The sequence below is a fragment of the Amborella trichopoda genome, chromosome 3 (assembly GCF_054954075.1).
Source record: "Amborella trichopoda isolate Santa Cruz 75 chromosome 3, AtrichopodaSantaCruz75HAP2 v2.0, whole genome shotgun sequence".
NCBI lineage: Eukaryota > Viridiplantae > Streptophyta > Magnoliopsida > Amborellales > Amborellaceae > Amborella > Amborella trichopoda.
In genome coordinates, this window is record NC_142338.1 from 55,525,387 (window position 1) to 55,551,585 (window position 26,199).

Below are 26,199 nucleotides of genomic sequence, written 5' to 3' on the forward strand. Positions count from 1 at the left end.
TTGTTTGGGTGAGTGTGGAGACAGATTTGAGGAGAGAGAATGGGCTGAAATTTTTTGTTTCTCTTTTGCTTGAGTGGAGATGGATTTGAGGAGGGAGGGAGGGAGAGAGAGAAAGGATGAAGGTGAAGGAGAGCTGTGGAATGAGTTTGTGAAGGTAGATACCCCTCTATTTATAGAGCGCTCTTCACGTCAATTGTCACTTTTCAACGTTAGGGTTACGGAACCTTATGTTCTATGGTTTTTTTAACATTTTATTTTTTTTATTGGTCTTATTCAATACCTTTAATTTCGTTTAAAAATTGAATTTTTTAGTGGGTTTATTTTAGTTTTTATTGTCTAGGCTACTTTAAAAGAAAACAGTTATTTTTAGGCATAGAATAAAATTATCAAGTTGTTGAATAAAATTGTCTGTAATAAATTGGCTTACTGCCATTGACTACATAAGCAACAGCGTTTTACCGAACTTGGTCTACTAAGCGAAACTTTGACTGAAAGATACGCGGGGTAGAGACTGGACCCGAATTTTCAGTTGCTTGAATGGGCAACTCATATATATGCCACCTTGATTCCCTGGTATTTCGAAAACACCCCCTTTTGACTTTAAGATATGGCCGTCGTATTATGTCTCTCTTTGTACTCGAATATCTCCGGGATCTACATTATGTCTTTTGTTTATTAGACATATTTCTCCGGGATCTACATTATCTCTCTCTGTTTTTTTTTTTATGGGAAAAGTTTATATAGTGTCGAGCCTCTAAACAATTAAATTCGAGCCTACATCAAAAAATTTTATTGTTTCGATGTTATCTTCAAATTCAAATACGTTATCTCTCTCTATTTTTTTTCATGGAAAAAGTTTATATAGTGCCGAGCCTCTACACAATTAAATTCTAGCCTACCTCAAAAATTTGATTGTTTTGATGTTTAAATATCTTCAAATTCATCATCTCGACATCAAGATGCACGGATATGAAAAAAAAATGGACTTCAAGTTTTGAAAATAGTGTATTTTGTAACGCACTTTTGGACCGTCAATTTTCAAGATTTTCAAGTTTTTATAAATCTCTCGATATACACTATCTTTTAAGCTTTAAACTTTATAAATGAATATGGACATATATTTTAAGGCTATCAAAAAGATATCAGTTTCGAAACCATATTTCTTGAAACTATTTGAAGGTAGGCTCTAATTTGATTGTTTAGAGCCTTGGCTCTATACAAACCGCACCCTTTTTTTATTAGAAAATTGTTATAGGGGACGCATTTCTACATTTGTATCCCCCGATTTATAAAGCTTCAATCTTAAAGGTGATGCAAATCGGTGGTCCGTCTAAATGTTTTCTTCATAATTTTTTTAAATTATTATTTAATTTTATTTTTTTTCATATTCATGATCACCACATTGAAAATTATATGTCTTTAAAATTTGGGTAAAAAACTTTATCTCAAAAATAGATTTTTAAGAAAGGACTCATTTTTATATGGATTTATTTTGTTATTAAAATAATTTTGTAATTAGGCCTGGCAACAGGCCAGGCCCAGAACGTCCCTATTCCCCATAGAGGCGTCCAAGTCCAGGTGCGGCCCTAGGCCTATCCGGGCTGGGCCGGGCCAGGCCAGTCCTATCATGGCCCAAGCCCAAGCTTCGTGACCTGACCTAGCCCTCGAGCCGCACTGCCATAGTTTGTGGCTCAAGCCCTAGTTTTTTAGGATCGTGCCGACCAAGCTAGACTGGGTTGCCTGGCTCATTGCTACTCCTTAGTTGCAGTTTGTAAGAGGCGACAATTTTATACAATCAAAGTAAGGCGTTTATCAAAAGGTGCAATTTTGGCACTCTATTATGGTCTAAAAATCTACTCGCACCCTGAATTATAAAATTTGAAAATCCAAAAATAGGTGACATTGAGTATATCTATAAACATTTGAAAATCTTAAATGATCAATTAAATGGTTTTCTAGCTCCATAAAAACCTTTTTTGTTGAATTTTTTAGGTGAATCTTACTTTTATATTATAAGATTGATGCCTTGTATAAAGTTATTTCTTTAAAACAAAGTAAGGTGCACCTCTAAATTTTACTGGAAGATGTAGTTCCAGTTCTACAAAACCTTTCGCTAGCTTGAAAGTCCACGTTGAACCATAATTGTGAAATTTAAAATTCTAAAACTGATGTAGATTGAGCATATCTATAACTACTGAAAAATCTTGAAATAGACGATTTTGATAATTTGTTACAATATATACTATTTTTAGGCTTCCAACTTTAGTAACACTCTTTTCTACTTAATTCTTTAGGTGTACCTTACTTGTATAGTGTAAGGTTGTAACTTTATATAATTTTTTTCACATGCACACATAGATACAGTCTGAATTTTTATTTTTATTTTTATATACATCGAATTGAGCTCAAATTTTAGTTTCTATGCTTTTTACCATCATGCACCTATAAAAATAAAAAAACTACTCTTACAAGTTTGATAGGTATTTTGGCTATTTCAATTTTTTTTTTGGAACTATAAGACAACTTCATTTCTTCTAAAGTATTTTTGTGTTTTTCACATATGAATGATCTTGAGAAGTATAGATACCCTAAATTTGAACGTAATATATTGTATAGAAAAATAAAATTTAAATATAATATGTGATCTTGTACAATAGGACTTCAGCATAAAACATAAAATGTAAAAAACTATTTTTTAAGGGTGTGGCTAGCAGAAGGTTCCAACATTAGACAAACAAAGTAAGGTGCACCTCTAAATTTTATTATAAGAGGTAATTTTTAAGTAAACGGTTTTTAGAATAGCTTGAGAGTCTATTTTTATCTCTTATCATAAACTTTTAAACTCAAAAAATGGCTCAAATTAAGTAGAAATAGAAACACATGAAAATCTTGAAAATGGACGGTCCAAAGAATATGTTGCAAGATGCACTATTTTTGGGATTCAAAATATTTTTTTTTTTTTTTTTGTATTTCCATTTATCTCGATGTCATGCTGATCAATTGGAGGATCTTCTAACATCAAAAAAAAAAAAAAAAATCTTTTTTTTTAATGGATTTTTGAGGTGCAACTTAATTTTATATTTTAAAATTGCAACCTTATATAAACTTTTTCCATTTTTATATTGAAATACTAAATTCCACCTTATATTTCCCTTCTTTGTAAAATGACAACCACACGAACACTGTTAGTTAATTCGGGGCCCGCTTCCTCGATGTTCTACTAAAAAGGAGAACGAAATAAGATGGCATGTGGGTTGTTAGCTTTCTAGTTATATATTAGACACCCCCCTCAATGGGCGCATGTTAAAATTGAATATAATCAAGGAAAATGGTTTGATAGGGCTGAAGCCCTATCAAAATAAGTAAAGTCTCACTTTGTAACTTATCAAAAATTGCAATTCAAATATTGAAACACCTTTATGTCGATTAATTACCCAAAAAAAACACCTTTACATCGATTATCTCGGCTTGAACATTATGGTGTGAAAAAATTAACATTTCAAGCTCTAAAAATAGTATATATGGTAGTGAATTATCTAGCCATCTATTTCACCCTTAAAATAAGTGTTCAAAGATCCGCAAGATCCATACCATTTGTTGAGTTTCAAAATTTATTGTCGGTGTTGAAAATTGATTTTAAAGCCATCAATCAGATTTTCATTATCAAAAATGCTTTCCAAACAAAAATTGGAGGTGAGGTTTTATTTTGTTTTCTTAAAGCCTAATCTTTATAGAAACTACATCCCATAATCCCATATGCTAATTTTTCATGATTACCTCCTTTTCTTAGTGGGAACAAGGTATAAAGTAAACAAAGGCTGCTCTCGTAAACATCCACGTTCTGCCGTTTTATGATGTCCAAATGTACATCGTATTCACAAAAGAGAGGAAAATTTCCAAAGTAGAAACAAAATTAAAAGTGGAACAAGGGTACCATGAAATGTAGCAAATACTGCTCCTGTAAACACCGACATCCTGGCTCTTGGGCATGTCCAAATATGCTTCTTTATCATAAAAGAGAATGGAAAATTTCAAAACGCGGATAGAAAATTTTAAAAAAAATCTCAAACTTTGCAGAGAATGGTCAAGTTCATTTTCACAAGCACTATCTTTAGGAAAATGGTAACGGACAAAAGCTCCATGCATTCTCAAGATGAGATAATTTAAGTGCTTTGAAGGAATAACATCTCTGTGCCAATTCAGGACGATACTTGTTAGGAAGTGCGAATTGGTTCAAGTGGAAATCTTAAAAGAGCAAAGAATAGGCCCAAAAGGATATAGTTGAAAGAAATGAGAAAAGATATGGGGACTAAGATACCAAAATTCCTGTAGCAGACCCCAAATAGCTAGAAAAGACTCTAATATTGAAGATGATGAAGGGAACAAACTCTCTCTGAAAATTATCTTGGAATCTTTTGAAAATCCTAGACAACATCTCTCTTTGAATGTTAATTTGGGGTCTTGATGAGTAGAGGTGGGAATTGCCCAAGCTTGGGACGGGCAAGCCTTGGTCTTAGCTCAACCCTCATCCAGAGTAGGCCCAAGCCTGGCCATGCCTTGACAAGGCCAAAAAGCGAGGCCTCAATCCAAGCCAAGTCAGGTTCAGATAGGTTGGACCAATCACAATCAAAGTAAACAAAAGGAAAGCAATGAGAAAAAGGGCAAGCTGAGCCAGCCCTATTGTGGACCTATCCCAAGCCTGGGCTAGACAGACCCAATCCTCAAGCAACATTTTGTGGTTCAAGCCCTAATTTTTTAGAGACAAGGCGAGCAAACAACTGCTAGCATTAGTAGTGAGATTGAAACTTTAGACGTCATGTTTTGTTTTTGTTGGGTGAGTGTGGCAATTATAGGCCTTATGAGTACTTGTAAAATGAAATGATATAGTGAAACATGAACTTAGTGAAAGTGTGGTCCCTCATGAACCATACTAAACAAACGATATTTGCTGATACCGGACCGAGCTTGACGAGCTAAACCAATTGGATGAGAAAAACCTATGTTACATGGGCATAGAAAACTATCTGATAAGGGTTGTAATATGTCATCCTTTGATAAGGTCGGAGTATGCCCGGATGAGTGAGCTGATGGACTGTGTGACCCATTGTGTGTAATGGTGGCCTTTAGAGACTGGGGCCAAAGCCTCATCCACAAGCCATCACACGACATGCATAATAATAGTTGTTTTGGGTAAGCAAACCACCTTTTAGCGTGAAACATATGCATGTGCGAGAGATACACTTATGCGCTATATGAGTTGTGGTCGCATCAGGTCTAGATGATCTTGGTACGTTTCTTGTGGAGAACCTGAAATCCACAAACTAAGATTACGACTTTTAGATCATCAGCTAGATTTTGGTGACTCACTAATGAGCCCCTACATGGACTGTGGTTAATGGGAAACACTAGGTCGGTTTGATAAAGCAAGTGTGGACCGTAGTCCACAGTTGAAAGTGGAGTCCCTCAGCGTTTATTTATTTAATTTCTATACTATATGGATCATTTTTCCAACTAATGAATTTAATTATATTTGTTTTTAATGATATATGATTTTTAAAATTATTATTTGAATTTTTCTAGATCTTTGGATATTTTATTTATCATATTTGGAGTTAGAACAACAGAGATATTGATTTTAGATTGATTTAAATATTCAAATTTGATTTTATGGATTTCTAAAAATCATATAATTAATTTTAATATTGCATGGGATGCCCAATATGTTAATGAGCCCACCATTGCATGTGGGTGGGATCCATGAAGTACCACATAGGGTAGCACACCCTACCCTAATGAAACTTTCCTTGTGTTAGTTCAAACTTTGACTTGAAGAGAAAGCTTTGAAGTATTTTGGAAACATTTTGCTTTGACGAAGCTGTCAAAGGATTTTTTGGAAAGCATGAGAAGGCTTGTGCATAACTTTGATAAGCATGATATTATGAATAGAATTATTTAATTTAATTTCTATTGATGTGAAAAAGTTTTAGGAATGGGGGGTAAATATTTTAGCACCTTCCATAATGTTGATTGCCCATCTATAGAATGAAGGGCTCAAATCTCTTATTCCACATGTCATCCAATATCAATGGTTCATATTCAATCTCACAAGAAGATGCAAACCAATGAAAACCATAATCTTGTTTAAAACCTATAAAAATAGATTGTCTCTAGTCAGAATATCTACACTTTATCTTTTTCTCTCTCCCACTCTTAAAAAAAATTTATCACTCTCTTGAAAACCCAAAGGGGCAGGCCCCACTCTCTCATCTTTGAGATATCTCTCTCTCTCATCCACATTGTAAAAGAACCCAAGGAGGAGTTGTCATATCTCTCATGGTGCCTCTCATGATCTCTCATCTCTCATTGGGTTTTTTTTTTTTAGACTACAGAGTTGTAGTAGAAAAAAGAAATATTTCTTTCAAACTAGTTTGCTAAAGGGATTCACCTAAGGGTTTGAAATATATGATAAAAGAGTTCATAGTTCCATTAGAGGGTTTGACTTAAACTTGCTTTCCCGGTTGAGATTGAAGGTTGATCATTGATCACATGCCATCAGATGATGATGACTTGGTGTGGGGTGTAATAAGCCCTGTTGAGATAATCTTTGACATTCTCTTTTTGTTTCTTGTCATATTTAATTATATTGTCTGTATATTTCCAAGCATAATAATTGTGGATATTTTCTTTGTTTAAATAAAATTAGCAAGATTTTTAAGATCTTAGATTTGTTAGTTTTATTTTCTTTGAAGCAAGAGTTATTGTAATAAGACTACTTCTAAGTGATCTTTTGACGAAAGAAAAGAAAATGGGTGAAAAGAAGAAAAATAAAAAAATATATCCCCGACAAGATCACACTCCCACCCCTTTTTTTACTTCTAAGTAATCTTTTGCCGAAAGAAAAAAAATGGGTGAAAAGAAAAAAAATAAAAAAATATATCCCCGACAAGATCACACTCCCCCCCCCCCACCCCCCCTCGCCCCCTAGTTGGTGAGATTGGCGCAGCCTAGTCGAGTCCCGGTCCTAGCCCAATTCTTAAGACACATTTTGTAGCTTAGGCTCTATTTTTCTAGGGCTGAACACATATGAAAACGATTATTTTGTTACTCTTTCACAAAAGAAAAAGAGAAATACATTTCCACAAAAAAAAAAACAAAGAAAGAAGAGAGAAAAAAAAAAGTGATTTTGCGGACTTCTTTTGGAAAAGAAGTTCTAAAGCTCAAATAAAGAGACTGTCGGTGAGATATTAGAGTGAGAACGTTGCCCCAGCATACATGTGAAGGGCACGCCGTTTTCAAATGAGAGAAAACAAACGGCACACGGACGGTATAAAATGAGGATCCTCTCTCAATCTAAAGCCTAGTCATAAACGAAATAAAATAACATTTTTGGCGTGCCAACGCTCGGAACCCGGGTTAGTAAACGAAGGCTTAGATCACAAGAGGCCGCATTTTGTAACGCGTGCGTATCAAGCTTCCTTGGTATGTATACGGTTTTGACTTAAAAATACATAAACAAATAGTATGCGTCCACACTTATTCCTCATGGAAGATTACTCGTTTCCATGAAAATCTCCAAATTTAATATTTACATATTTTGTCACATCCAATCACTTATTTTAACTTTTTTTTTTTCCTATTTTTTATTATTTGAGGGCAATTATAGGGCCATTGGATGTAGGAAAAAAATTATATAGAGCGAAAGCTCTAAACAATCAAATTAGAGCCCACCTCACAAATTTTATTAGAAGAGGTGGTTTTGATGCCCAAATACCATCAAATTGATCACCTCGACATGGACATGAGAAAAAACTCAATTTCAAGTTTTTGGAAGTAGTGCATCTTGTGATGCATTTTGGAACCATCAATTTTCAAGATTTTCAATTTTTCATAGATCTACTCGATCTACACTATTTTTGAAGCTGTAAACTTTACAATTAAATATGAAAATTTATTTTAAAGCTATCACAAAGATTTCCAGTATTGAAACCACATTTCTCGCCACTATTTAAAGGTGCACTTTATTTTGATTGTTTAGAACCTCGGCTCTATACAAACCGTGCCCTTGAATGCATTGATAATTGATTATTACAAAAAAAAATTAACTTGATCATAAATTATTAGTTTTTTGGTAGTGTCTATTGCAATGTGATTTAACATGACCTTATATGTAGTTTTACATATATAAGTTTATGTTTTAAAACGCTATTTTAATTTTATTCAAATTAATTTGTAAAAAACAACATATTTTTGGCCCTACATGAAATTGTCTCTCGTCCAAAGAGGCTTGAGGTGTACACCAATACACATCAATGGTATGTTCTATATAGCATGGGAATTTATATAAGGGAGAGGTTTCTATACTTCCCCTACAATATAGAAGATAGATGCTTCTTCAACCATCTACCGTCTACTTACCATTTGATCTTAGATCCGACGTCTCAAAGTATTTTATTTTTACGATTTGTATGAATATGAAATTTGGTACGTGTCATCTTCTCATTGGGGCGTACCTATAAAAAATATTAAAAATATTTTTTCTATAAAATATAATGATCAAAATACCCCTTAAAACTTTCAATGGTGTTTTGATCATTTTATTTTATTGGAAAAAAATTTTATATATTTTTCGCTAGTGCAATTTTAATAAAGGATTGGACGTCTAAAATTTGGTGTCAAAACAATTTATAAAAATATAATTAAAAATAAAATAGTGTAGGGATATGACATTGTGATTGGGGCAATCTTAACCCTCCATTCAGAATGGATTCTAAATGGATGGTTGAATAAAGAGAAGTATATAAGTTTTATGTTGTAGGAAAAACATAGAGAGCTTGCCCTTTATATAATAAGACAATCACTCTTTCGGAGCGAGGTCGTCACGATCCTGATACAAAGTTTACTTTTGTTTTAGACTTTTAGCATAGTCAATGGGACACACTTAACTACTTAATTTCAGACCAAAATTGATTTCTAAACTCCTTATATTAAAGGTAAACAATCTCATTGGCCATAGTTCCAGTTGCCCTTGTATCTCCAATACCGCATATCACGCATTAGTTGTGTAATGTAGAATTTGCCTTCGTTAATAACATAGCATGCTTATTGGATGTGTAATACTAATTAGTTTTTTTTTATAAAGGGTTAGGTTTGTATAAGGTGTCAACCTTATGCTATTGAAATAAGTTGCACTTCAAAACTAATGCTGAAAAGCAGTTTTGGTGCCGTAAAGCCTTGCGATGATGTAAAATTTATTATTCCCTCCAATTATGAAATTTAAAGTTTTAAAAATGGTTTAAGCAGATCTACAAACACTTGAAAATATTGAAAATGGGCAGTCTAAATAATGTGTTAGAAGGTAAATTATTTTTAGAACTAGAAATCCCCTTTTCTGATGTCTATGAATTTCGAGGTTGAGATGATTGATTTGAGGGTTTTCTAGCACAAGAACAACTTGCTCTAGTAGGTTTTTTATGTGCACATTATTCATACAGTAAAAAGTTAACACCTTATATGAACTTTTTCCTTTTATGAACACATGAGACTAATTTTGTTCCCTACATTTTGGTTTTGGGAGTCCACGAAAGTGAGATTTGCTGAATTTTAGACTTGGCCATCACATAAACCATGGTAGCGAAAAACAAAAACATTCTATGATACATAGCTGATGTATGAGAATATCCTTAGCAAAAGTATGGGTGACAATCGGGTTAGGTCGGGGTCTAGGTCTAGGTCCACGTGTTGAACCTGGAAAGTTGGGTCTGGCCCCTATAGAACCTAGTTGGTTTGGGTCTGTGTTGGGTTCGACTCGACCCATTGCCACCTCTAAGCGAAAGCATACAACAAAGCCTATGTCCTCTCCAAAATTTGAATCGACAAAAATTGCCGTTTTAGTTTCATAATACAGAACATGTTAATATAGGCATGCACTTGTGTGAAACCACCCTCCCAAACTCTATTTTGGAGACGAATTTTTGGATTTTGGATCCAAAAGTTGTAAATCTATCATCTTAACCCCACTATCATCTTGAATATGAAAAAGTTTGGAATTACTAATGTTATGCTTTTTTCTGAGCGTGCAATTCAAAGTTTCACTATGATCAACTATTTTGGAGATCTTGGATCTAAGGCAAAAATGGTTGCATGATATGTGATATACTTCAGGTACTAAAAGCCGTATAAACTAGGGTGGGCACAGCAAAAACCTTTTGCTCCAATCCGTTGTTTTATGTGGAGACCATCGAATTTTTAGATGGTGAGATCTAAGTATTAGAAAATTCAAAATTTTAATTTTTTTTTAAATAATCATTCAGTAATTTTTGATTGGTTCCTAAAATTTTAGATTAAAAAAAATCATCTAGATCTTCTAACAGAGGGAGTAGAAGTAAATTATGCTCCCAATATTGTATAGTACATATGTGCTTTACTTTATATTCATCCGATGAACCGAACCTTGCTATGGTAGACTTCCAATTGGGTTGAAGGTTTTAGCCTTATATTGGAAAATCCAGTGTTCGACAACTTGGTCAAGCCAACCCGGCTCACTTGAGTAACTTGGGCTTGCCAATCCCGAGTTTGGTGGTCAAGCTTGAGGATATTAAAAAAATTCAAAAGTAATTTATAAAAAATCCAAAAAAATAATAAATTTATTTGTAAGACGATTTCTCGTTTGTAATATGTTTCTTTATATTTTCTATCATTTTGACAAAGAATGTAAAGTGTTTTGGCCATGAATACTTATTTCTATATTTGCCCATCTTTTCTCTCTCTCTCCTTCTCTTCCCTTTACCTCTTCTTCTCTTATTCTCTCTCCTCCCTTTTTTCTCTTTCTCTCTCACTTTCTCTCTCCTCTCTCCACTCACTTTCCTTTTTTTTTCTCTCTCTGCTCCGCTCTCTCCTTTCTTCTTCTTTATCCTCTCTTTCCTCTTCTCTCTCCTCCCTTTTTTTTCTTTCTCTCCATCTCGTTCTCTCACAGTCAACTAGACCGGCAGCTAAGCCGCCGGCCCACCCTCTCCTTTTTCCAATTAAGATGTACTTTCAAATTTTATCATAATATATAATTTTGGTGTAAAAAGTTCTCCAGATTATCTTGAAATCTATTTTCATATCCAATTAAATTTTAAAAATAGTTAAAATCATTTAGATCTATAAATATATAAATTTTTTGAAAATGAACTGTCACCATAATGTTGCAAGATACACTATTTTATAAACTCAAATTTTTTTTTTTTCACATTCATATCTAATTGAGATGATCAATTAAAGGATTTTTCAGCATTAAAACAAACTTGTTCGATCTATTTTAGAAGTGTAACTTTAATTCTAGATTTTAAAGTTGCAACCTTATATTAACTTTTTCCTTCTTTTATAACCCGAAGATCATTGCAATTGCATGCAATCTTTATTTCTTTATTTTACATCCTAACGACTTCTTCCGGTTCCAGGTAATTGAATATGTTGTATCCAAACCCTAAACTTCTTGAAGGAAAAAAAGCCCACCCGCTCCCCACCCGCCCAACACCCGCTCTCTATATCAGAGAGCTCAACCGGGGCTGAAAAGCATCACGAAGAAGATAATCCGCAAAAATCAGTGAGTTTTTTCTTTTTTTTTAATGTTTATTAAGCAGATAAACCTGCAATTTGTTAACTTTTTATTTGTATTAATTTTTATTTTTTTCATTTTCTGTGAACTGTTAATTTGTATTTTTTTTGTGGTTATTCTCAATGTAGGGATCCATTTATCAAGCAGAAAAACTCGAAATTTGAGTTTTCTGTTTAATATATATATATATATATATATATATATTCTGGTTATTCTCACAGTAGAACTGTAGGGATTCATGTTAATGATTTGGGTTTTTTTTTGCTCTGTTCTTGTTTTTTAATAGCTCATATCACCATACCATTGATGGATATTTGTGCCCTTTTCTTTATGCTTCTCTACAATCACTTTCTATAATCATCAAATGTAGGAAGGTGATTTTTTTTTTTCTGATTTAGTTTTCTTTTTTTTTCTCTATTAATCTCGAACTGTCCCTGTTTTCCAATATTGGGTATTTTTTGTTCTTTTTTTCTGATTTTTGTGTTCTTTTTTTATTTGTGCCCTTTATTTGTTATGGTGTGATAAATGTGCTCACGCACTTCTTCGTTTTCTAATGAATGGACCTGTGAGTTAGGGTTTAATTCTATGGTGTATCTGCACCATCATTTGTAGATCTCGTACTTAAGGTCTTGACAAAATTGCGGTGAAGGAGTAACACCAGTATGCTTTTTAGGGTTTTCTTATGCTTCTTCAGTATTGCAATCTCTCTATATCTTCATTATTGCAAAAATTGCGGTGAAGGATTGGCCTCTCTCTCTCTCTCTGTCTCACATTTACTCTTTGTCTCTTACTAGTTTCTGGGTTCGATAGTCATTGAATAATATCCCTTCCCCAGCTTAGAATTCATAATGTAGTCTTTCTCTTTTCACATTAACTGTCATGTGCACCATTTTTTTTACTGGTTTACTGAATTTCTAGTTTTATATGGCTTGATAACATTCTATACAAATAAACTGTGTTCCCTGCATAACTGTTGTATTACACTTCTAGGCAATTTTTTTGAGTATCTAGTGCCTCATGGTTATGGGGTTTGGGAGTTGTTTGTCATTTTTTCTATATTTTTGTTTAACTAATTCATGTCACATCCTTATTTGAGAAACTGCCCGGATGTCATTTGGATGACAGTTCACTTCATCCATCAACCTCTTCAATGCCATTTAGAAAATTATTACTGAGTTGTTGCGAAGGTTTTCTTCATTATGCTGCAAATTGTGGCAACACTCTATTATAAATATTAGATTCCAATAAAATGGAAAAGGAGATGAGTCCCAAGGCTGTGTATTTAAGAACTAGTGCGTGATTTTGCTTCCAATGAAATAGACATTTGGAACCCTGCTTGCTAGCTCTATATCCCTTGAATTTCATGTCACATTTCCAATTGGATTTTTTCATGCATGGATAAATGCTTATTGATGAATTTTATTGCATGAATTAGTGATCCATAACTTTGTACGGTGCGGTGGCAATATTGAATGTTCAGCTTTCAAACTTTTAAATATCTATTTCTTAAATAAATGATATAAGTTTGCTCTTGAGGGCTGCCTGTGCATTGAGTGAAATCTTTATATTAAGAAAATCAATTTTCTTCAATATTTATGTAAATATTGGTATTCCTTGAATCTATTTACATGTTTGGTAATGTGTTGGATGAATGGAAGGAACCTTATTTAATTATAAAATGTTTTTTAAAAAACTGCATTTCGCACATCATATCAATAAAATACATTATGGGTTTCCAGCTTTCCCATTTCCAAACAGGTGAAATTACTACCACCAGAGTTTATCAAACAGGTTGGCAGCTTTCACCCTACCAAATCTTCACTTGCAGCAGGAGTGATTCACAACACACTGCGGTGAAAGTTATCAAACCAAATCCGAAAATCTATGAAAGTTGCAGCAGGAGTGATTTCCAATGACACTGCGGTGAAAGTTATCAAACACTACCTAAATCCCAGAATCTATGAAAGTTGCAGCAGGAGTGATTCCCAATGATACTGCAGTGAAAGTTATCAACACTACCCAAGTACAAACTGATTGGAAATAGAGGCTTGAAGAAACCCTGCTTTCACCCTACCAAATCTTGAAAGTTATCGAACACTACCTAAGTATAAACTGAGTGGAAAATAGAAAACACTATCTAAGTACAAACTGAGTGGAAAATAGAGGTTTGAAGAAACCCGCCATGGCCGCAAGCTCTGCAAACAAAGGCCTAACCACTCAGCGTTTCTCAGAGCTGGAGCCCTCTCTCTCAAAGAAAACCCTAGACGTGCTCGACACCTGTGGCTTCCATTTCTGCACTCCCGTTCAGAGGGCCACAATCCCTCTGCTCTGTTCATACAAGGACGTTGCTGTCGATGCGGCCACTGGTTCTGGAAAAACCCTAGCTTTCATTGTACCTGTCATCGAGATTCTTCGGAGGATCTCTGAGCCTCCTAAGCCCCACCAGGTCCTCCTTTCTCACCTCTCTAACTCTTTCTTTCTCTCTCTCAATTTTTTTTTTCTTTATATGTATTGATAGCAAAGAGTGTGTGTCTTAGCTGTTTTGAACATAATAATAACTGATTATTTGTTGCTTTTGTTCTGGTGATTGGATGATTCAAGTCTTTTGGTTGTGGTTTAGAACTTTAATGAGTTAGAGAGCATTGGGGGATGCAATATTCTTTTGTTATTCATTGGAAACCCTAACCCTGATTTCTTATTTCACTACCTGGATTTGGAATGCTGGAACAATTGGGACTTCATTTTTCTTTTTTCTTTTTTTTTTTTTCCTTTGCTGATTATTGTGATTTTATTTTATAGTCCTTCAATTTTTTGATTTGATGTTTGTTTTTTTTTTCTTTTCTATTTTTTATATTTTCTTCCTTGATTTAGTATGAATGAATTGTGAATGTTGCTAAGAGTTGATGCTTCAATCTTGAATCAAAAGAACATTTCAAGCATGTCTTTTTAATAGATAGTTTGCTATCAATTTATGGGACTTCATATTCACATATAAAAAAATCTGCTTGATGTTTCTTGGTTTTTTTGTTTGACTATTTGTAGTTTGTTTGTAGTCATTGTTATAAAGCATTGGGGTCCTTTTAATTCTTCCCGCCCTGTTTATGGCTACTTAGAGCCCCAAATGAACGGGTATTAATGAATTTACTTCTAGGTAATTAAAGTTTCTGTTTCTTCTTTTTACTGAAGTTTTGATACAAAATGTTGCTATGCTTATGGTTTAAATTATGTTTTTTATGGTATCTGCATAAAGTGATTCAATATGTGACTCAGTTATTTCTTTTCGAAGGTTTTGGGGATAATTATTTCTCCGACGAGGGAGTTGTCAACGCAAATTTATCATGTTGCAGAGCCTTTCAGTTCAACGCTTCCAAATTTTAAGGCTGCACTTCTTGTTGGGGGTTCAAACATAAAATTGGATGTCGAAAAAATAGAAGACGAGGGAGCAAATTTATTGATAGGTACACCTGGGAGGCTTTTTGACATCATGGAGCGTTTGGATGTCCTTGATTTTCGGAACCTAGAGGTGCTTAGTCTAAGTTTTTCCATCATTTTAATAGCATAGAATAGTTAGCTTTGCTTCTTTGCTGTTAAAATATTGTACAAGTGCGTGGCGAAATAAAAAATTGAGAGAAAAAATGGGGATAAAAATCTACAAAATTTTAAATTTTTTGAGTTTGGGGTTCATACAAATTGTCTGTATGATGAAGGGGCAAAGTGGTTTCGGGGCTGTTAAATAGCCTTGATTGAGTTACTAATGTTTCTTTGAACAACGCTTACTGGAATATCCATTTTATGGGTTTGTTTATTTTACATTATAATTAAAGAAACAACTCAAAATAAGAAGTTGGCTTGATGGGGTAGTTCTATTTGTTGTTTAAAATTCTCGTGGTATGATTCTTGCATTACTTTGATCAATGAAACAGATATTGATTCTTGATGAGGCGGATAGGCTTTTGGATATGGGGTTTCAGAAGCAAATAACGTCCATCATGTCTCGCTTGCCAAAGTTGAGAAGAACAGGCCTTTTCTCTGCAACTCAAACTGAGGCTGTTGAAGAACTCTCCAGAGCGGGTTTGAGAAATCCTGTGAGCATTAATGTTCGGGCAGAGGTTAAGGCACATGGTGAGTTGGCTCCTTCAGCAAATGCATCATTTTCCAAGACACCTTTTGGACTTCATATTGAGGTATTTGCTGTTGCACGATATTCGTTTGTTTTAAGTCAGAGTAGTTTTTGCTAGTGAAAGTTTAAGCTATGGTTATACATGTATTTGAAATGTTTGTTGTCATTGTTATAATACTAATACTATTATTATTGTTGTCGTTCTTATTGTTCTTATTATTGTTGTATTGATAGATTTTAATAATATTATCAATGTTATTACTATTGTGGGTTGTAATTGTCATTGTTGTTGTTAGTGTTATTATTATTAGCATCACTGGTAAGTACATTTCTTTTTGGTAAGCTGATAGGTAACTTTAATGAGGGACTGATTTTGAACTCTTGACCTCTCTCACTGAGGTTCATTCTGTTTTCTATTGTGGGCCAAAGCATATAGTAATGTGATATTCTTCACTCTTCTTCATAGAAACTTGTCCCTGCCGTCTAACCCAGTACTGCTACTTGTCATCTTTGGTGATGAACTTGATGAAAATATCTTGTTTCCATCATCATCATCAGAACCTTTTCCTAACTACTAACTAATTTATTTCCTTTGGTTTTGCAGTATTTGGAATGTGAAGCAGATGAAAAGCCCTCGCAGCTTGTGCACTTCTTGTCCGAGAATTCCTTCAAAAAAATTATTATGTAAGATCATGTTTATAATGCTAGGTCTCCAATAAATTTTTTGTTGTTCTGTACATAAGCCAAAAGATTATATGATCCTGCAGAAGCGTATCTTGTGTTCACTCCCTCGGGTAAAACCCTATCTAGGAATACTTTTAGGATCCCAAATTTTGGGTATGTAATGTCCTGACCTTGGACAGCCATATCAAAGTGTTTCAAAATTCAATATCCATATTATTTGTTGCGAATGCTCAATTGATCATTATTTGTTGCGAATGCTCAATTGATCATTATAAAGTGGATTCCAAAATGTCAGGATGAGAAAATCCTCTTAAGTAGTTTTTTGCCTGAGGTAGTACATTACAATGTGCTCTTGTGGGAGTATTCTATATAAGCTGATATATAATGTGATTGAATTTAAAGCTTATCTTATTTAAACATGTTGCTGGTGTTTTTATTGTTTCCAAGAGTCTTATTTAAACATGTTCCTGGTGTTCTTATTGGTTTCCAAGAGTCTCTGATTCTGATATCTCTGTTTCCAAGAGTCTTTGATTCTGATATCTCAAAATGCCCTTGAAATGTAGATATTTCATGACATGTGCTTGTGTTGATTATTGGGGGGCGGTGCTACCTCAGCTTGGGACTCTTAAAGGATGCACTTTGATTCCTCTTCATGGGAGGATGAAGCAGGTATCGCCATTGATATGAATTCTAGTGTCTACCAGTCTCTTACTTTAGTAGGTTGCATTGTCGCTGCAATTCTCAAATGAGTATAAAAAATAGTGCATTACTCTGGAAAAGGGGTTCTGATGCTCCTCAGAAGAAAAATATTTAGGATTGAACACTCATGTCAAATATGGGGTGTCTTGGGTGTTAATAAATGACATTCTATGGGGTGCTATGGTCTGGCTTCCATTAGTGCAGTTTCGTAGAGGACATGGCATTGTTTTTTATTGCTTTGGTTAAACTACGTAAGATTTTAGTATGTAGGACACTCATTTGCGGCTTATTGAGTTACCTTTTATTGACAAAGCCTCTCCAAGTTATGGTGTGAAAATGTTCTTGATGATAAAAACATATTAAGTTCATTGTTTTGATTGGGTTATTCTTTAATTTCTACTCTTTTATTTTCCTTGAGTGGTGAAGAAGGGTAGGCTTCGGAGGAAATTCATCCGGGTTTGAATTTCATTGACAAAATATGGGGTGTTCTTTATTTTGTTTTTGGGTTGGATCTCTTGAATGGATTTTGAAAACTATTACTCCTTTGCATCCTCTTGTAGATTGTGAGGGAGAAAGCATTGGCCTCTTTTACAGCACTTTCAAATGGTATTCTTCTATGCACAGATGTTGCAGCGCGAGGACTTGATATTCCGGGTGTTGATTGGATTGTTCAGGTAAAGTAATCATGGATATATATATATATATATATATATATATATATATTATGCTGTTAACGGTAGGATATTTATTCTTATGGCCAGCCAATGATGGATTTCCCCATTTGCCCAAGTGCATCCTTGGATAGTTTTGTAGTGAACCGTCATTTGTACATGGCTTGGGCACCTGGGTGTTACAGCATGAATGCTTCCACTTCTTTAGTACCATATTGTGTTGCTCACATAGTCATTCCCTCTTATTTGATTCTCCTACTTTTGATCTTTCTTTCTCTACCACATCCTAGTGGATTGAAGCTTCATCAAGAAACCCAAATTGTAGCTAGGAGTGGGTTGTAAACTTATAATGATTCTACTTATCCTGATGAATTGGATTCGAGGATTGAAGGACATTTTTCTTGAGAACACAAATACTACTATGGGTTTCAGTGTGGAACACCTTTGCATCAGTCTGAATCAATTATATATTAAAGAACTCGGGTGATATGTTGGATACTTTGTCTGCAGTATGATCCTCCTCAAGATCCAAATGTTTTCATACACAGAGTGGGACGAACTGCAAGGATGGGTAGAACTGGCAATGCCATTGTTTTCCTTTTACCAAAGGTTTGCTTCACATGCATGGATAATTGCCTTTACATATTTTAAATTAGCTATTCTTTAAGCATATTCAACTATGAAATCTTGGTTCCACACAGGAGGATGCTTATGTGGAGTTCCTCCAGATAAGAAGGGTTCCACTTCAAGAAAGGAAAAATTCAAATTTCCCCCTGGATATAATCCCTGAGGCAAGTTGTTACAACTTTATCCTTACTTGATGTGTACATAAGCATGCTATTTTTTAATGCTCTTTTTAGTGTTTTAGGTTGGATCCTTTTTATACAGATCGTTTTTTCAGCGTTCTGCACACTGTTTTGTGGATGTAGACCAGGTGAATTTTTTGGGAACATGATTATTAGAAAAAAAATTTTATGTTCCAATTTCCATTAACAAAGATGCCATGTAATCCAAGGAGTTCATGCTCATGGTCTTCTTGTAATGTTGGAACATAGAGATAGTTACCATGCATACCCCGGAAGTCACATCATTTATGTCAAAACTTATCGAGAACTTTGTAAATCTTATTATCACCATGAAGGACCATGGAAAATTTTGCATTATTTGGATTATACTTTTAAGTGGTTCAGTACTTAAAAGGATGGTGACATTAGCCAAATACCCTTGGAAATTCAGTCTGGCAGTTTGCATGTTCCATCACGTTGAGAACCATAAATGCTATGCCAACATTTAATTTATTGTTTCATTGTATACAGTGTTTTCTGAACCTCTATTTTAACATGTATGGCAACTACAATCTAGAAGTCAAAACTATGATCTGGTTTGGCTGCTTCTTTTGAAGTATTTCTTAAATAGGAGTCATGTAATTTTTAAATTTGTTTTGGCAGATACGTGCTGCTGCAAAAAAGGACCGTGATGCCATGGAAAAGGGACTGAGAGCATTTGTATCATATGTTCGGGCTTACAAAGAGCATATTTGCTCTTATATTTTCAGGTTTGTTTTTCTTCTAGTCAATTTAATGATACAAGCTTTTAGTTATCAGAAACTCTCCAATGCTCATATTTATTTGTTCTCTTTTAGATGGAAGGAGCTGGATATTGGTAAGTTAGGCATGGGTTATGGCCTACTTCAGCTCCCTTCGATGCCAGAGCTGAAGCGTTATTCCCTGTCAACCAACAACTTCACACCTGTAAATGATATTGATTTATCAGAGATCAAGTATAAGTATGTCCCTTTCACTTCGTCAGGCCTACTGTTATATGTCTTGTGCCTAAGTTTATTTCACTTGATGTTTGAAAGTTTTTAAGAATTGTGAGTTCATCAGCACACTTATTCATTTGATCATAATAGAAGTTTTGGAAAAATATATTATAACCCAAATAGGTTATGGAAAACCTAGTTCACTGGGGTCATTGCAATCCCATGGAATGATGGATGGTGATGGAAAGAGAATAGGAGATTACAATTCAGTCACGTCCTGTTTCGGGTGGGTCTCACTCTCCCTTATCATCCATCCTTTTCTTGGGTAGTGATGACACGATGAGAACCATAGACTCTTGGGTCATAACCATTGGATGACACATGAGGCACATGTGATAGAGTGGGTGGAAGGACCAACCATTAGGATCATGTCCTGTTCTTCTGGTCGTCCATCATTTTTGTGCCCCTTTAGGTATAGTATCAGCATTGTCATCCATGCTTTATCCCAACTACAGGATTCAAGAAATAGATGTGGCAAAAATTTCACACTGGCTGCTAACCTAATACAACCCTCCCCCTTTCTATGGGCTTGGAAATTGGAACTGGCTTGACCGGTTTGGGACCTCCTGTGGTGGAGTTAAGTCCTATCCATAGTTATTGGAACAGGGTTTAAATAAGTTTAATCTGTTAAGTAAATGGATTCATTTTTTTTTTGTCTTCATTAACTTTGGAAGCCTAGGAGAATTGAAACCATTCAATTAGATTATTCTCTTTGATCATCGAAACACAGAGATAAAGCTCGTGAGAAACAGAGAAAAAAGAATTTGTCAAGGAAACTGGAGATTGCTTCTGAACCGAGGCCCAAACCCATAAAGCCAACTAGTGATACCAAAGGAGAGATGAAGAAGAAGACACAAAGGCAGAGGCATGCTGTTCAAACGGTCGAAGATGAAGAAGAGATGGAGAGAGAGTATCGCCTTTTGAAGAAGTTGAAGAAGGGTGCTATTACTGAGAGTGAGTTTGCAAAGCTAACTGGCATGGATGATTGCTTGGAAGGAGAGGGTTTGCTGGAATCCGGCATTGTGAGCCCCGAAGCCAAAACCAAGAATAGCAAGCAGAGAAATCTAGTGGGAAAACCAGGGAAATCAAAGAGTCGAAAAGGGAAATCTGGCAGTAAAAAAAGTAACTCATTTTTGAGGCAGTGTTCCAGAGTTTAATCTGAAAAAGGCGGAGAGATTTTTCAGGAGTTTAAATAAAAAAAAGCATGAGTGATGAGCCTTTTTCATCTATTCTTTTATTTTATTTTTTTATCATTTTATTGTCAGGGGATATGAAGGTGGGATTTAGAGTAAGTGATGGTTTCCGTAAATTATGAGCGTTGTTGGTCCTTTCCTCTCAAATTGAAATTTTGCGGTCTGCCCTTTATAGCAATCTTCTGTATATTAGATTATGGCTTTGCTCCCTTTGATTTAGATAACCCCTAATTTTTGGGAGTTAGTAGCATTTTAAGTCTACTGTTACTTGTGGATTTGATAACTCTCGTTAGTTATTCTTTTCCCTTTAGATGCATGATGAAATGATACTTGTATTTATTTTTAATTTTGTTTGTAAGGATACGTGATTTTTTTGTTGATTTGAGATTTTGCTTGTTTTACTCAATTTTGCCATTCCTTTTGACCATTTTCTGATATATTGTACTGTGCTCCCATGGGAGCATATACTCTAAATTTACTCCTTCAGTTAAAAGTGAGGACTCAAATTTTGGGAACCACCTAATAATTAGCAGACGGCTATTTTCAAAAAATAAAATAAAATTGGATTTTGAGTTATCCAAATACTTAGATCTCACCTTCTAAAAGTTGGACGGTCTCTATGAGATATTAAATTTTTTTTTTTAAAACCTTTATCTAAGGGTAAAATCTTAAACTATCAAATTAAGGCGTGTTTCAAAATTTTTCTAGGAGATGGTTCGATGTCTAAAATTTTTCAAATCCATCATCTCGACTTCAAGATTTATGAAAATGAGAAAAAATAGATTTTATATCTTGAAAATAGTGCATCTTGTAATGTATTTGTAATGTATTTTCTGGACTATCAATTTTCGAAAATTTTAAATATCTATAAATTTATTTGATGTACACCATTTTTAAAGCTTTAAAATTTATTGTTAAAAATAAAAATAAGTATTCAAACCGTCACAAAAATTTATTGAAATGACATTTTAGCGGTGCGACATTCCCTCTCTCCCTTTAAAGCCATATGCTCCATTTTCTTTTCCTTCTCGCCACCTGCCCTTCTCTTCTTTTCTACTGGACATGTGCCATCCTAGACCGTGTACTTCTGTCTCTACTCTATTAGGCCGTTTCTCTCTCCCCTGGTTTTTTTTTTTTTGTTTTTCTATCCCTAGAGCATAATTCGGGTGGGTAATGGACTCGCCTGAGTAACTCGGTTTGATCAAGTGCCTTGGCCGTGGCGAGTCTTCACACACTGTTTGCACAACAAAATAAAAATGTAGAATTGTTTTAATTATTTAGTCTCATATCCCATATTTGAAGTTAGGGTAAATAAATTTCCAGAATGAAGTATTTTATAACAAAAAGAGATGAATATTCAATAAAAAAACAATCCTTTTTTATTTATAACAGGTCGAACATGCCAATTCATGGCTACACTTTTGTAATTGACGTAGGTCACTGCATTCGCCACCAATCAAATAGATATACACATATCGAGTTTCCATCATTAGAGACACAGAGAAAGGGGGACTTAGAAGATTTTATTTATCTAATGCATGTTTAAGGAAGGTGATTAATGGCTTCTACCCTATCACCGGCACACGTGTGACATTGCCCACGATGATGCCGGGTTCGACCCAAACCACGACCCTATCGCACCGAAATTCTGGATCATCAAGAATGATTCCTTCGGGCAGGACTACAGCCTTGACGGTCGGATTCTCCTTCTCGATAGTTGCAGCTGCAATCTCGCCGTTCACGCCCACCAATTCCGGCCATGAGCTCTTCCCTGTCTCAACAAATCATGTTACTTTGTTAATACGTGTCACATATGAATGTAATGATCAAATCCTAAGGGGAGCTTGGATTGATCGAGTAGGTACCATGAATCGTGACTAAAGTTAAAATCGGCAGCTATACGAGTCAATAACAATGTGAAAATGGAGAGAGAACAATAACAAACAAAATCAAACACAGAGCAAATATAAATGCAAAGAACAGAGAAGGATACTGGTATTCATGTAGCTTAACGTACATGTGATTACATACATGTGCAAAGATGATTTCATATGCATCTCCAAAAGGTGCAGGCCTGGCACATTGCTAGCTCTAATAACTAAGATAACCCCAAAGAAACTTATTTATATGCTGGAGAATCATCTGGCAGCTTCAAAAGGTGCAAGATGATTCTTCTGATAAATTTATCATTTTAAACAAAAATTATATAAAGATCTTATACATCATCTCAAGCATTTTAGAGGTGGCAACAAGCTGGGTGGCCTGGCTCATCTCGCCCCGGTCAGCTCAGCCCTAAAAAATTAGGGCTTGGGTCACAAAGTGTGGCCGAGGGTAGGGCCGGGCAGGCCCGGCACATTGCTTGTTCTAACAACTAAGATAACCCCAAAGAAACTTATTTGTATGCTTGAAATACCACTATAAGTCCCCTGAACCCGCACACTAGAGCTAAGGAACGGGATCCAAAATGGGATAGATGCTATGTTACAATAACTTCAAGAAACAGTAGCGCACAGAAAACAAAATAATAATATTCCTCAGTAAGGCCTCAGGAAAATGAACAAAAATAAAGAAAAATTATGATTTTCTAGAAGTGTCAAAATGAATACGAAATTCCTGTTTCAAAATGTGTGCACTGTCAACACCACACGTGCGAGAGATCTATGCAGGGAGTGGCCTCTCTTTCTCTCCATGCACGCCAGAATGAGTGGTAAGGGATATCTTTACCTTGACACTCTGAAGCCATGTCTGAACCTTTTCTTCTTTCTTCTCTATCTCTAAAAATCCTTATAATTGTGTGAAAGTAAATCTCTCCCTTTCTGTATTTCTCTCTCTGAAAGTCCTTTTAATTGTGAGAGAGTCACCAATATTTATAGCCATTGGATTAGTTCTTGAGGCTGTACATTATTGACTGCACACCGCCATATTTGAATAGTCTCCTGTTGCTTCACATACGAGGCATATGACTCAATAACTTATCCAACTTAGATGGCTATTCTTACACTAAACATCCATGAAAAGAACACGCCTTCTCATTTCAATTTCAAGACTCCTCTCCATTTTTTTTTTTGAAGTTTTTTCTTTTGAGGAATTTTAAACATTGCATTCAAAGCCTATCTCCTCATTAAATTGGCTTTAATATGGAGTTTAGGTGACATGTTGTGGGTAGGTTGAATGAGGATAAATGATGCATTATCCTTATGAAAGAACTCCACCTGTGTGTACATCTTCCACAAGCAAGCTAAGGATATCCATATTTTTAAACACATCAAGGACCAAACTCATTTTGAAGATATTCATCCACCTCACCTAAGTTTATCTTGCCTATTCATGTTTGGTTTATTTGGAAATCAATTTTTCTAGTCATAAGATTTCTAACCTTGCAAACTTGAGGTGGCAATAAGCCAGGTGGCCCGGCCCTAAAATTATAGGGCCTGGGCCACATAATGTAGCTCAAGAGCCAAGCTAGGGTTGGGCCACAATAGCCCAAGGGATACGATAAACTCAATTTGTAGGAATGGGCTAAAGGCTAGGTGGTCAAAGTGGTGGGTCGCTACTAGTTTATTAGAATAAAACAAAAAAGCAAAAAAAATAAGAAGAAGGAAACATCAGTTTGTGCAATTTTAAGGAACATATTCAAGGCTAGGTTGCAAGGGTGGCAGACTGCCACAATATGACATCTTGAGTTCTATTCCAACCATAGGTAAGATTTTCCTTCCACTAAACTATAGGGTTACTAGAAAGGTAGGATTATATATTCCAAGAGAAAAAAATATTATTGAATTCTCACTTCCGACTTTGGAACTAACAAAGTAATGTGGGAGCACAATGTTACCAGATAGGTAGGGGTGGAAATGGATCCGTTCAGATCGGGGACCCTATGGGTCGGATCCGGGTCCAAAACCTGGACCTGAATACTATTATGCTCTGGGTCTAGGTCCGGCCGAACCCAACCCGTACCCGTAAACCATTGGAGATAAAACACTTGACTTTAAGCCCTATTCGTTTGGGTGTATTAAGGATCATATACAATAAGAACTCGTAGTTATCTTTAGCTATGAAACGACAATGCAGATGATTGTGACCTTGTTGCTAATTACATGGCTATATGATGATAAAAAAAAGAGGGCAAAAAAGAAAAGCTCATAATCATATGGTGGCAATGGACCCGACCAGACCAAGGACATGATGGGTAGACCCTGGACCCGATGGGTCCGGGTCCAAAACCTTGGCACGAATGCTATTGGGTCCATGTCCAGCCAGACCCCACCTGTTGCCACCCCTACAGATAGGCATGATGGCCTTCCTGTGTCTTATAATATAATATAATAATATACACATTAGGATACAATATTTAGCCATTTTGATCCTTTCAAAAACTCATTTCAGTGTTTAAAAAAAGTTGTTAGGTATACATAGTGTTGTCAAGTGGGAGCACAATGTACACTTATTCTTGCAACAAAAGAGCTACATACAAGGATCTACTGGACAAGAAATTTGGAGAAATTAAAAAAAGTTAAAGTTTTCTAAACAGCTAGATCTGAGCATCCATAATTGGGATGGTTTGTTTAATCTTAGGATGTTATCTTTTTCTCAAAGAGTATAAGTTTTAATTTAATTAGATTTATTTATTTTTTGAGGTCGGTTGCTAGGTTGAGGAGTCACATCCCTAAAATTTTGAGTCCTAAAGGTACTTCTACAAAGGGCTTTATCTGACAGAGTAAAAGGATGATATGCTCCCTCGGGAACATATAATATTTTGATAAACTGTTGCATATGACTTAATTAAATAAGGATTACCTTGTAAATAAGACTAGAGAAATCACCTTCAACTACCAGATAGAAATAGAAAACAGGTAATGGAGAGAATGGGGCAGGATAATGTTTGGGGAACCACTATTCTTTGATGGACTTGGATCTTTGTGGATTAAAAATTAGGATTGTTAGTTTAATAGTTGAAGAAGGATAGATGGTGAGCCTGTCTTTGAGGGATTGTGAGGCCTTAATCTCACATTCAACGCGTTAAGAAGATAATTTCCCAAGAGGCATCTGTATGACATGGGAAGGCGTAAGGTTTAAATGAATGTTTAATAAAAAGTGATGTGTCGATATATCTGTCGGTGTTAATTTTCCACGTTTATGTATGGATAAGGACCACCTGGTGATTGTTCAAATATGGGGGCTGCAGTCAATGGCGTGCACCCTAAAGCAAGGGAAACAGCACTATAAATCTCTGAGCTAACACTCGTATCCTGCATTACAAGGATTCACAAAAACTGAGAGACATGGCTTCAGAGGACTGCCAAGGTAAGGATCCCCCATTTACATTTACATTAAGAGAGAGGCCCGGTCTTGCATTGCCTGTTGCACCTATACTGCGGGTTTGGGCCTGCACAAACCCAGTGCATGCAAAA

General features: G+C 35.3%; 1 protein-coding gene across 15 annotated transcripts; it reads left to right on the top strand.

Annotated features, from left to right (window-relative positions):
• The first annotated feature begins 13,723 nt into the window (after positions 1-13,723).
• Positions 13,724-21,038, top strand: LOC18429459 (DEAD-box ATP-dependent RNA helicase 18). Of its 15 annotated transcripts, none has more exons than XR_016051797.1 (11): positions 13,724-14,045; positions 14,886-15,122; positions 15,523-15,783; positions 16,324-16,403; positions 16,967-17,072; positions 17,663-17,776; positions 18,322-18,382; positions 18,475-18,564; positions 19,222-19,328; positions 19,416-19,559; positions 20,326-21,038. XR_016051797.1 is itself a non-coding variant. In XM_088861474.1 (11 exons), exons 2-11 carry the CDS (start codon positions 15,084-15,086, stop codon positions 20,750-20,752), a joined length of 1,467 nt encoding a protein of 488 aa, XP_088717600.1. In that variant the 5' UTR covers positions 13,724-14,750; positions 14,886-15,083; the 3' UTR covers positions 20,753-21,038. The 15 variants fall into 15 exon arrangements, 14 of the variants coding, with proteins under 14 accessions (XP_088717600.1, XP_088717606.1, XP_088717598.1 ...); XM_088861474.1 differs by having other exon boundaries at positions 13,724-14,750; positions 18,284-18,382; XM_088861480.1 differs by having other exon boundaries at positions 13,724-14,750; positions 17,727-17,776; positions 18,284-18,382.
• Positions 21,039-26,199: the final 5,161 nt, after the last annotated feature.

Bases quoted from the DNA above. Each gene is read 5' to 3' on its own strand.
- LOC18429459 (XM_088861472.1), top strand. From the start codon at position 13,782: ATGGCCGCAAGCTCTGCAAACAAAGGCCTAACCACTCAGCGTTTCTCA. The intron at 15,784-16,323 runs GTATTTGCTGTT...TTGGTTTTGCAG, and splicing joins CTTTTGGACTTCATATTGAG to TATTTGGAATGTGAAGCAGA. The intron at 17,073-17,662 runs GTATCGCCATTG...ATCCTCTTGTAG, and splicing joins TTCATGGGAGGATGAAGCAG to ATTGTGAGGGAGAAAGCATT.